The following is a 13,673-nucleotide window of genomic DNA, read 5'->3' on the forward strand; positions in this document are numbered from 1 at the left end:
ACCAAAATTGGTATAAACATTTTTGGAATGTCTTTGATAGTACTGTATTAACCTTCTAGGTGAAATGGGGTGAAATCATATGTTACGGGCTCCCAGACTATACACAGTAGTACACATCAATGTAAACTGTAGACTGGGATTAACTTAAATCTTTATTATTTAACACTTCCCACAACATAAGAACCATGATTCCTGCAAGGGTCTAGTTTAGTTATAAATTTTAAGCACACAAACCAACAATGGAATACACAATATACCAATTGATATCATGCACTGTGTTCTGAATCATATGGTTTATATTAAAAAGGTTGTTGAGACAAATTTTACACAGTTTACCAAAAATCTCATTTTAGGAAGTTATGTGACAGAGATGGAAGTAAGTTTCTTGTCTGATAATGTTAAGGAGTTATTGTGTAGTACTAACACTGAATTATTGTCATCTCCAACATGTCATCTTCAGCTTCCTCAGGGGACTATTCAATGGAAATCATTACAACATGTATTTAAAGGTGAGATATGATGTATTTTTTGCTTTGTGCTGTAGAAAAATCCTTCTTGACATACAGTACCAGAAACAACTGGGGAAGGTTACAAAAGGTTTAAAATATAATACATGGATGGACATAAAATTCATTGTCCATATCAAATGCAGATGTGTCATACATTGATAACTATTATAATATGATTTCACTATATTATGCAGATTTAGACCAACTTCCACCAGACTATACTGAACATGTTCAAAAGTTGGCGCCAGTTTGTTTTAAAATATCCAGCTGGTTGAAAACGCAAAACATAGAAGATTTGAAAGAAAAATATTCAAAACATCTTCAGTGGACAGGACAACCAGAGGTATTTAAAGACATTTTTTGTTGCAATTATGATATTATATTGCATTATGGAATGTGGTTCATACGGATTCCCGTTCATACAACCCCATAAAAAAAAACTATCCATTGATATGAATGATGAATCAAATGCATGGAGAGTGACAATTTGTTTGCATATTGTTCTGTGAAAACAACAAATTTACTCAACAGAACTCATTGTCAACAGGAAAATATATTGATATTCATCCACACGGTTTTTGTTATAACTGAATTCTGAATAACTTCAGGACAACACTAATTAACACCATGTTCTAAATTATAGGTTTTTTATGAATGTTTTGATGTGTTGCAGTCTAATAATGCTTGTTCAACACATGTAAGCCTTCTCCTATTGACTGCAACATTGGAAAGAGCTATGGGTGATGTAAGTGTTGTACTCAAGTTTTCACTTGCAAATCTTAGGACACGTAGAATGTTATAAAAAAAAACAAATGATGTATGTTTTTATTTTCGTGTGGTCCAAATAATTTCATTCAATTTTTGACCTCATGAAATTATTTGTGCCATTCCCATTATAAACATTCATTATTCGTATAATATTAAATAGTTGTAGTCATGTTGACTGACTTTTCAAGCTTCAGAACTTTACTCTGCAACCCTTAACAGTATAGAATTCGAAGTCTACTGACTTGGATACAAAATTTCCTGTATGGAAGAGTACAGAGGGTAACTGTTGGTGGACAGTCTTCTCCAAACCTCTATCCTGGAACAATCACATCGATTCTACAAAGTCATTGGGTTTTCTGCATCATAATCTCGGGAAATGTCCAAAAGATGCTACAACACTTTTTGCTGAATATTCAAGTTGTGTCTGAGATCCCATACAGTAAAAATAAACAAAAAATAGAGTCGGCTACGGGTGCATTTTGGGTGGAGGGAGTCATTGAACTTAACATTGAGGATAAATATGATAGTGAATGGCATTTGAACGTTGTAAACACACAAAGCAACAGTGGTGTTGGTAGTCTTGTCTGAGGGAATGGTGGGAGGGCGTTTATCTAGGTAAGCTAGCACTCATAGACTACCAACACCACTGTTGCTTTGTGTAGTCTATTTCGTGCCTAGCTTAGATGGATAAACCGATAATAGCCAGTGTAGCAGATACTAGATACTAGTCGGTGGTGGGAGACAAGTTACAAAAAGCTTTGGTTATCCATTACCTTCAGCTCTACTGTGCCTACTGGTGTAATGTTGTGGAGATAACGATAATTTTGACTGTGTTCGCCACCTAGGTGGCATTACCTGTATGCAACACCTATGAAACCACATGCAACTGATGCATGTGAATTGGTGGTGGAAGAGTGACTGATAAAGCTAAATTTCCCTACCGGTCCCTCACGCTCTTGCGCATGCTCCTCGTCGGAGAGTGTGACCATCATGTCACTTTCATAACCCCTGACAATGGACGGACCCTCAGCCACAGATGCCTGAGGCGGGGGATGTAGTTCTATATTTGGAACTGGGGAAGGGCCGTGGGAGAAGGTACAGAGGGAATCTCCCTTGGCAACACTCTCACAGCTGCTGCGATGGCTTACAGAACTGCCTGGACAGAACATCCGGGTCTGTAGAAGTTGCAGCGGGTGCAGGCATAGCGAGAATAGCATCATCATGTACGAGTGTAGGATCATGAACACAGTCGGCAATCCACGAGCAGTCAAGCATCTTGCTAGGTAATCTTTCCTAATACAAGCCACATAAAATGATACTCACCCCTAAAACAGATTTTAGGAAGGAGAGTGCAACTCGCGTCAGCATTCATGTGGAGTCATGCCGAGATACACCTGACTGGTGTATCAGAGCGGCTAGATCGATACGCAGGTACGTGTTGCTTGGTGCTTGGCTGCCTAGGCCTAGCGTAACATCAAAGCGAGTGAGGACTTTAAAAACTGCTATTTATCAAAATTGACCTGGCATTTTAGTAAATTACTTTAGTAAATTACTTTCAATAAAAGTATAATTATTATATTATAATGTCGTGGTACGTGAGACCATGCCCGGATTAATTTGGAAGTTTTCTCCCCGGGTATCAAGCGTGCGAGGCTTGGCTCAAATGAATGCAATATCAAGACCAACAGAAAGACAACAAGTTGTTGATTGCCGTTACCATACCATTTATTGTGTACGAATCAACGTTACTCAGAAAATAAAGAGAGCGAAGGAAAAAGCCCTGCAAATATACAAACAAGCGTTACATAATTTCAATATCAATCAGTTTATAACTTCACTTTACCACTGTATTACCACTATACTTAAACACACTGTGTACAAACTGGTTATCATTAGGAACAATACAATCAATTAAACGTCATTACAAATGATTAATACCTGAATCAACTTGAATGATGTATTTACTAATTAAGAACGAAAGATCGTACAGCAATCAACCATTTCTCTATAAATTGAAGTAAAGATTTGAGAACATTATTTGCTTTATTTAAGTTGTATGCATGCAATTTCGTATAATAAATTAACAGGCAATGATCCGTCTATCGTGTAATATAATTCTTTTTACTACTTACAATGGTAACCGTAACTTCAACAACGGCTTAATAATATATATACAACACGGTAACGAAAATCACATCTTCCTGTGTTTGCAACAAAAGCTTTTCTGACGCGCAGACAAAAAAACCAGGTAGTTAACCAAAACATCACCTATATGCAAATGCGCCAAACACAATGCTCGCAAAACAACTAGCAGCAAGACACTTATATGCAAATACGCAGAACGCACACGAACAACAACTGATCCATGACAATAATCATGAATCATTCCTGATTCAAATGCAAAATGTGCAAAATAGATTAAATACTATACTCGTTTTGTAGTTACGAATATGACTGGTGATATTCGTCAACACGAATACGCTTTACGAATATGAAATGGGGATCAGCTCAAAAGTTTCACAAATGTGTGACGTATCCGTTTTCGTTATTGTATTTGTAAGGTTGTGAAAACTCCCTAATAAATGTATTGGTAACCAAATATTCTTGAGATTTATTTATGAACAAAACAAAACCTGCCTGATAGATGGACGACACCGGATGTGAGATGCCATAGTTGCTACACTGCTTACTGCACATGCCAGCTCACACTCTGCTTCAAACCAGACTAAGGTTTGACGAGTTAAACGGCCATCAATATCATCAGCTACCAAAGTCACTGGAAAGGAAAGAAACATTCAGCTGATGGAATGCTGCAATGATCAATTAAGAAGGGACCTGATGCGATTGACCACAGGTATATTAACTACAAAGGCTGAAAACCGACATCCTTGCTGGAATGAGAAAGTTTGCTGTTAGAGGGGAGAAACGCATGGTTTTCCGTGATTATACGATCGTTTGCTGCTTTGTCATCTGTGTGCAAATTTACTGTAAAGTGTATGGATTCCCAGACCGATATTTTGATCAGGAGATTCAGCTTAACCTACTTAGGGAACGCAACCAAGATATGACATTGGAAGCAGTAATTTTGTATATTGAGACAAAGAAGCTTGTAAGCGCTCTTCGTCTCGTCTTTTAACTACAGCAGCATCGGCCAACAGCAACAGGCAAAGATTGGCTCTGACCCCATTTGTACATATTGCGGCAATAAAGGACATGGTGCGAGGAGTTCACCAACAATGCGCAGGCAGTTATGCCCTGCCTATGGTAAAACCTGTTCAAAATGTGGCATTAAACATCATATTGAATCAGTCTGTCGATCTTTGTCAAAGAAAGGTGATGCTAACAGTATAACATTCCATGCAGATATGGTTGTTGCTCGGCCTCTTGCTCTTGACCATCACATATATGATGACTTGAATGGTACTCGAAAATGGCATTCGAAAGATAGCAGGACCGTATCCATTCACCAAGCTCATGGTACAAGTCTTACCAGAGGACTATCATGCACTGGGGTATAACCTCTCACAAAGTACTCAAAAAATTGAAGCCTTGGTCATGGTTGATAATGGTTGTCAAAGTTGCTTGGCTGGTATTCGAATGAAAAATACATTGCTGCAGAAACATGATCTAAATGCATTGTTAATTTTTTTTCCGTAAAATTGTGGTGGTAAGTTGTTTTCATGTTCAACAATATATCAAACCATTTTTATTTGTTTTGTTTGCGGTACACAACGGAAGAGGTTGCGTAGTTGATACAACTTAACAACTCGCGAAACATAATAATAATAATACAGTATTAACAAGAACATAAATAATAAAATAATAATAAATAATATAAAAGATTATAAATTTAATAATATCCTCAATAATAGCCTAATAAAATTTCTAAAAACAATAAGATATTAACAATTTTGATAATAATGACAATAAATAAATATACTTATATAGGCCTATACTCCATCAAAAGTTAAGTTTTGTACTTTTTCACTATTGTATAATTCATTTCTTTTTCTTTTTTTTTAAACTTATGAACGCACCGTCATAAAACATGTGCCGCTGTTCTAAAAGCATCTGTTCAATAAAGCTATTATTATTATGGCCGCTGAGACATAAAATTACTGTTATTTTTTGCCTTTTTTTAGTATTTATCCTTAAAATTCAGAAAAGTGTTTCTTAATTTCGACAATACATGAGTACCACGATCATAAAACTTTGTCATTACTTGTTGACATAACTGTAAGCAATCTCTGTGGTTGCAGCAATGTGTGTGACGGAAAGTGACCTTAACTTTCTGCTCATCAACAACTGAGCGGGAGAACACTTTAAACCTGCAATTTGTGAATAACAATAGTCTAGTAGTGCAAGATGAAAATCACTTCCCTCATCAACAGACTTCTAACGAGTTGCTAATAGGTTTGCATGAAACGTTCAACTTGACCATTACTTCTGTCATATGTCTCTGTAGCTAGTATTGCTTCTTCAATCTTAGCTTTACTTATGGGCAATATTTCGTCTAGACTATGCACTCTATACTTCAACTGTTCAAGGGGTTGGGCATCACAATCAACCGTATCAGGATATGCTCTGCTGAAAGCATCAGCTATGTACATATACTTTCCAGGAACATACTTCACATCAAGTTCATACTTCATCAATTTGAGCAGTTAACGCCGTATTATTATAAAATAATTGTTTTCTTTGGCGGAAATCAGCCACGTACAACCATAAATACGGCGTTATAATGCCCTAAAATACAATCTGTTCACACGTACATACGCATGCGTAGTATATCAACAAACCTCTCGGCGCATTCACAGATTTTAGAAAGTTACATGGTACATTACTGGCCATCTTTGTGTCCAACATGCCTATGTAGAGTATGGAGTCGAGTCTTTTGCTTAAAAAATGTATAACATTCACAAGGTTTTAAATATCTAATTTAATATCAAACAATCAATTTGTTTAAAGGTTTTTGTTAAGATAATTAGGCAATCATAAAGTTACTGTGAAGATGATTTTAAACAACAAAATGTAAAAACTCCATGCACGCTCTACGCGTGCATGGAGCGCACAGCCAGAGCCGTTAAGTTAAATGCATTAAAGCTTTTTTTGTTGTTTAAAATCATCAAAATAATGTTATTATTATTTTAACAAAAACCTTTAAACAAATTGATTGTTTTGATATTAAATTTGATAGTTAAAGCCTTTTGAATGTTGCAGATTTTTAAAACAAAGGACTCAACTCCATACTTTACACAGGAATAGTTTTACACAAAAATGGCTTCAATCCATTCAAAGTCGCAACTCATTATGGCTCTGGGTTCGTTGATGTACTACGCGTGCTCATGTACGTGTGAACGGATTGTATAATTAGAGCGTTATAACGCCGTAATAAAGGCCTATTTACGGCGTTATAACGCCCTAATACGGCATTATAACGGCCTATTTACTGCGTTATAATGCCGTATTATTATAAAATAATTGTTTTCTTTGGCGGAAATCAGCCACCGTACAAACCACTTGAAACAATCACAAGCAAACCACTCCATAAAGCTAGAATATAACTAATGTTGCTCAAATTGATGAAGTATGAACTTGATGTGAGAGCATATCTTGATACGGTTGATTGTGATGCCCAACCCCTTGAACAGTTGAAGTATAGAGTGCATAGTCTAGACGAAATATCGACCATATACATACTGGTGCTATTTGTGTACAGAAAAACAAATTGCTAACATCTCCTTTTCCATTTGTGAGTAATTAACTTCGGCTGATGTTAACGACCTAGAGGCAAACGCAACCGGATGACCCTATTGTCGTTCACAAACTCATCCAGACCCTGACCTTCGAGTCATTTATATTGCCAACATTCTGCTCGTAACCCCATTATCGGGTCCCGCTTACAGTAATCATCATACTTCGTACTGTATCAAAATCATACATAACCTTCCGGACCCAGTTCGCCTACAAGAGCATTAAACATAAAGTTGTTGTAAATATCTAAGCCAAGCTCTTTCATAAAATTGCTACCTTTATTTCACCACTTTTACGTGCACTACCCATCGGGAAGAATTTGAATCAATGTTTGCACCTTTTCCAAGCAGCAGACACACTAGGACCATTAAAATCGAAGGGTGAAGACAGCTTAAATTTCATTCTGAGTGAATTTCCACTATTCTGACACCATATTAAAGTACGACTGTTCACCATGGTTCTTTAATTTAGCTGCTTTATCAACTCACCGAGCGCAAAGCATATTAACAGAACAAACTAACAGGGATGTACTGTTATTTCGTAGTCATCATGATGTTGACTTTATACTTTTACACACTTACATTTTGCAGGTGTATCTTACAAAGAACAGTCCATGTCCATCAATGCTGAAAGATCTGTTGGCTGCTCCTGAGCTTTGTTTACTGTTTGGATGTACTGCAGTAAGTATTCTACAATAAACATCAAGTGCTTTATATTTTTTTTTTTCGAATAAAATTGATGCAAAAAAATGTAAAATAACTACTTTTTTTTGGATACTTTAAAATTGGAAACCTCCAACATACTTTAGATTTAGAGATCATCACTGTTTAACCGTTTCATATGTACTGCATATTTTAAACATGGTTGTTACTTTACAACTTCTATTAAGGGGACATTTTCCTGAGAAAAGAGGAAAAATATGTTTTAACACAACGGCCAACCCCTAAAGGGACACATTTTCTTCTGTATTATTTCTACTGTATTACTTTTACAATTTTTTTCATTTTTGAATGATGTTTTGGGGGCTGTGTTACTAGAAGGTATATTGTTACAAAATATAAATTTGCCATATTGTGGTATTCAGCCTATTTAAAAATCCCAAAAATTTGCGGGTGATGGAGATTCGCTGCAATAGACAATTTGCAGTTTTTTGGCTATAACTTTTGAAATCTATGGTTGTGCTTTGCAAAAACATATAATATTTAGAATTTTTTAAGATAAAATTATTAACATATAAACGGTTATTGAGTAAATGAAAATTTAAAATCACGATAACGATCGACGATAAATAATATGCATTGTTCATAGTCATACATAAAACAAAAGAAATCTAAAAAGTTTTTATTGTAGAACTATTTAGGAACCATCTATGCTTTCTTTGATGAAAATGATATTTTCACACATCCAATCAAATGGTGTCATGATTAGTAAGAGCAATAATATCGTAAGAATTTTTTTGTTTTATTGATCATGACGTCATTTCATTCGATTTTTTAAAATATTATTTATTATCAAAGACAGCATAAATGTTCTATAATTCTATAATTTTCCCAGACCATCCCACAGCTGTACAGCCTAATTTATTCACATGAAATTAAAGTGTACCAAACAGTAGTTGAAAAAATAGTATTATCATAATTGAGTTATGTTTATGCTGTACAAAAAATGAGGATCAACGAAGAGGCCTACTATTCCGGAATCCACTGTGCATAGCCGTTTACCTGCCCTGACAGACGACAAATAAGACATTTATTATTTTTCATCCGTCATGACAGGTATTGTATGATTCCACCGTACATAGAAGTTTACCTGCCCTGACGGACAACAAATAAGAAATTTATTATTTGTCATCCGTCATGACAGGTATTGTACGATTCCACTGTGCATAGCCGTTTACCTGCCCTGACGGACGAAAAATAAGACATTTATTATTTGTCATCCATCATGACAGGTATTGTATGATTCCATTGTACATAGCCATTTACCTGCCCTGACGGACAACAAATAAGAAATTTATTATTTGTCATCCGCCGTCATGACAGGTATTGTACGATTCCACTGTGCATAGCCGTTTACCTGCCCTGACGGACGAAAAATAAGACATTTATTATTTGTCATGCATCATGACCGGTATTGTATGATTCCATTGTACATAGCCATTTACCTGCCCTGACGGATGACAAATAAGAAATTTATTATTTGTCATCCTTCAGGACAAGTATTGTACGATTCCACTGTACATAGCCGTTTACCTGCCCTGACGGATGACAAATAAGAAATTTATTATTTGTCATCCTTCAGGACAGGTATTGTATGATTCCACTGTACATAGCCGTTTACCTGCCCTGACGGATGACAAATAAGAGATTTTTTATTATTTGTCATCTGTCAACAGGGCAGGTATTGTACGATTCCATTGTGCATAGTCGTTACGTGACCTATAAAGAGATTGACAACCGAACGCAATATCTAACTCATCTTGATTGCAAAATTAGGTTCTGTTATCTATATTCTAAATGTTCCCGACCTTAAAGTAATTTATAAAACAATTTGATGAATCCTCCTCGACGTACCTCACCATCCCTTATTTGCTTAGGTCACACACGTGTAACAAATTAGATGTCATTACAACATGCATGTGAATATAATCTAACTAAAAATTTTCAAAATCACGTTCTATTATTGCGAATACGTTTTAATGTTTCATACATCAAAGTAAAAAAGTGTTATACTGTAGACATCTAGCTTGATTATAATTTATCCTACCCAACACACTTGCTAAAGTCTCGACACCGTATTATGATGGATGAAGCTGCAACGCATGTAAAAGAAATCTAACTCATCTCCATTGCATAATTAGGTTCCATATTGCAATTGTTTTATGTTCCATAGGGCGAATATTCCCGACTGCAAAGTAATGCTACAGTGTATTTGATTCGATTTCCCCTAAAAGTCCCCTACCTTTGACTAACCGTACCCACAGATCCCCATCATAATGTACCAATGAAATAATAGGTGAAAAAAAATATGATTATGTAACTCATATTTTTAAAGAACTGATAAATAAAATAGATAAATAATATTATTAAACCGGAATAGATTAAAAATGAAACTAAAAAACGAATCGTACGACGAAAAAAGAAAGTGAAAACTATGTATTAAAACATTAATTTGCAATTTTTAAATGAACTTCTGAAAATGCTATATTATAGTCTTATATGTATTTTCTAAGATTTCCAAATATAAGCTTGGAGTTATTTTTTTAACAAATTCTATAAGGAGTTGAATATACAGTAGGTGTGTTTTTAGCGAAAGCGGTTATAATTAAAAAATAGCGTGATGTGGGAAAAGCGAACAGGACTGAATTAAAGTTACTGGTTCAAAACAATGGACAGACTGAGAATGAGGCTGAATTAATGTAACACATTAACATTAAAGTATAATCAAACGTTCTGATAATGAATTAGTCGAATCGGTAGCAATTAACAGCAAGGAACCAATAATACAAATAATATATGTTAAAGTAACTGTATAATAACTATAAAATCAAAATGTATAAAATCAGACTAATAATAATACCAAATTCAGGTAATGCGTATCACTGAATGTTACTAAAACAATTAAATCAAAGCTAAGTATTAGATTAAATTAAAAATGTATATAGATTTATGTTAAAAACCAACACAGTCGTCTACAATAACAAAGCCACAAGTAGCAACTCAGACCGCATTAAATACGGCTGGTAATGGTAAAATCATCAATCAACTATTTATCGTCATCCTATAACACGTGTTTGATACTAATGTAATTGTACAGCGTCATACACCAAATAATAACAATGTATTCTAGTCTATCTATTCTATTTAACTAAAACATCATATAAAACTAAGGATACCATAACTATGATGTGAATATAAAGTAAGATACGGAACAACATTATTACTGTGGTTAAGGATAACGGTGTGGGTAATCATACCTCAATGTTTAATTCAAGTTGGTAACATCGGTATGTGACCGCACCCTTCTTTTGTTACTTTGTATCAGACTAACATCACTGTGTTACTTCATGGTATTAATGGTTAATAACCGACCTAACTCATAATTATTATAATTAATACTTATCTATATGTCCGATATGTTATTCCATTTCTACATTACTTTATGATATATTTACACTTAAAGATCGTTTACTTTAATAAACAAAATACGAACACAATATAAATTATAAATCGTACATGTTATTAATAATAATAAACAGAAAATTGGGTGATTGATGTCAGATCATTAGCTCATTGATGTTAACAGGCGGACTGCAAGACTATTTTCATGAATAGCGCTACCCTATACTAGTACTAGTCATCTCCTTTACAAACGAATTAAATTTCATTCACAGATAAAAATGTTACATATATTGATTGGACCTCCAACAAGTCTCAACCTCAGAAATATTTTCTGGCATGGATTTGCTTCACCAGGTGAAATTCCTATAATGTTAGTTGTTTTGTTATTTTATAAATAATATGTAGTTGAAAGACTGAAACAACATTTTTGTTATGATACTTGTTGTTGAGTATAAAATAATTTTTTCTAAGAATTTGCATGTCAATGAGGAGAGCGCAACTGGTCTACTAATTGGATATCATTGCCTTATCCCCTGATTTGTGAACTGGAATTGTATTTACACATTTCCAGTCATTGGACACAATTGATTCAAATTTGTTAGAAAAATGCAACATCAGCGAATCATCAGATGATTTCAGCCACGTTTCCGTGGTAAATAATATTTAATCGAACCTATTTAGTGTCATAGAATGTAGCTAGGTTTAGAGACTTATTTCTAATACTGCGACAGTAATAGTATAAGATAGTGAGACGGAAACATAAATTCATAAGTCATTTCTTGGTCCTGGATCTGGAAGGATGTCCCCTGATGTAATCAAAACATTGAAGTTAAAGTTGGCGGTAGACGCTGGGTAGTATTGCTTAGGTGCGTTTGAGAATTTTAATGGAATAATTATTGGATAAATAAACGTAAACGTGACGAGTTGAAGACGAAAGTCTGTTGTTCCAAACCTCACCTTACCACCACCGTACTCAAACTATCAAACTCATTGTGATGATTAGAAATCCAGTCACAACTCTGAGCAAAGATGTTATTAAATAGATCCGATAAGTGTTGATGTTATCAATATCGAGTTAGATCAACGATGGTAGGTTACATGAGCAAGAGTAGCCCAAAGGAGTGCCACTATAATGTTCCAATGTGACGGGCGATAAATGCTTGAACAAGGGTGGTAAAAAGTGAGCTGAAGCGTAAATTCGTGGCTAGGATGCTCCACGTATTCATGTCCGTACACTTCAACGATCACATTCAATCATTTCTTTTTACCTTAGGCATATGGCTAGGAGTTCTCGTGGGTTTTGCTTTGTCATGTCATATCTTTAACAAGACCAAAAAGAACTTCAAATTGATCTGAAGTGATTCTGAAAAAAAACAGAAACGTAATAATGCATACTAACATAGCCTACCTAGTTTACTTCTAGCCTAATAATATGTATTTTTTAAAAAGATAATAACTGCCCTATGATTATAGTTACTATTCTAAAAAGCAGCATAATGGTATGCTGCAGTATGTGAAAGCATAGGCCTACGGTGACTAACGCTGAAGAATTATTAGAAGTAATTGTAAAATTTCTCTCTTTCTAAGACTAATCACGGATTAATGTCTGGAACATCTTCGTCATCGGCAATCTGCCATTGTTAATGTTTACACTCGTTCAACTTCAATGATTATAATTTGAATAGCGTGCGAACTGAAGATGTCCGGGCTTGATGTGAACGTAGCTTTACAATACGAGTCCCGATGATTGTACTTTTAGTACGGTACTAACTATAATCAATTAATGCAAATTAATTATTATTATCAATTAATAATTTTAAAAGTTAGACAAAAAATTATGCCGCTGCTATAATATATTGAGCAAAACGTTAAGTTGTATTATTCTGAATTAAATGTTAAATAAGAAGTTAAAACCACAATTTCCAAAATTCATTTCATTCCACTATAAACTGCACAATAGTTCTGCTTAAATCATACTCCAAAATAAACAAAGAAAATAAGTAGCAGAAAAAAGCAAACTTTGCTCTGCTACCGGTATCACTGTTATTTCAAAGTTCGGAATGTTCATAATTACTGCGGAAATTTCCTAAAATGAATATACGGAAATACAGAACTATACACAAATTTATGATTTGGGCCTTATATTATGGAAAACCCCTGGAAAAATGCAAACATTATGGACAAATCGATGACCCATATTACAGGGTTTTTCCGAACACAGCATGTGTTGGCCTTCTTTCGTACCTCTCAAGATGCAACATAGGCCGGAAATATTACTCTTCTTGATTACAATTCTTGATGAATTGATACTCCCATAGCGCGGTAGGAATCAGCAAAATAATCGCATTTTGCGTTTAATGCGAACGTCTATGTAAGTTACTCTTGTTTGTTAATTTGTAATTCAACGTTATTTTTATAATTCTTGGAATTTTTTTATTTTAAAATGTCTTTGTTTGGAGAGTAGAAATTGAACTGATCCACCAACCAGTGGTAAGAAAATTCAGCGCAGGTCGAGGTTTCC

General features: G+C 34.8%; 1 protein-coding gene across 4 annotated transcripts in view; it reads left to right on the plus strand.

Moving 5' to 3' along the window:
- The window catches only part of LOC140060360 (endoplasmic reticulum membrane-associated RNA degradation protein-like), a 37,558-nt gene that overhangs the window by 1,240 nt on the left and 22,645 nt on the right, over positions 1–13,673 (plus strand). For all 4 annotated transcript variants that reach the window (XR_011847316.1, XM_072106536.1, XM_072106533.1 and 1 more), the window contains exons 2-6: positions 354–509; positions 704–852; positions 1,153–1,254; positions 7,622–7,711; positions 11,425–11,522. Coding sequence is in view for 3 of the 4 variants with exons in the window: in XM_072106533.1 (XP_071962634.1) it covers positions 354–509; positions 704–852; positions 1,153–1,254; positions 7,622–7,711; positions 11,425–11,522 (595 nt within the window). In the remaining variant the exon portion in view is untranslated. The remainder of the gene's footprint in view (positions 1–353; positions 510–703; positions 853–1,152; positions 1,255–7,621; positions 7,712–11,424; positions 11,523–13,673) is intronic.

Source organism: Antedon mediterranea, chromosome 10, assembly GCF_964355755.1.
Source record: "Antedon mediterranea chromosome 10, ecAntMedi1.1, whole genome shotgun sequence".
In the NCBI taxonomy this organism is placed as follows: domain Eukaryota; kingdom Metazoa; phylum Echinodermata; class Crinoidea; order Comatulida; family Antedonidae; genus Antedon; species Antedon mediterranea.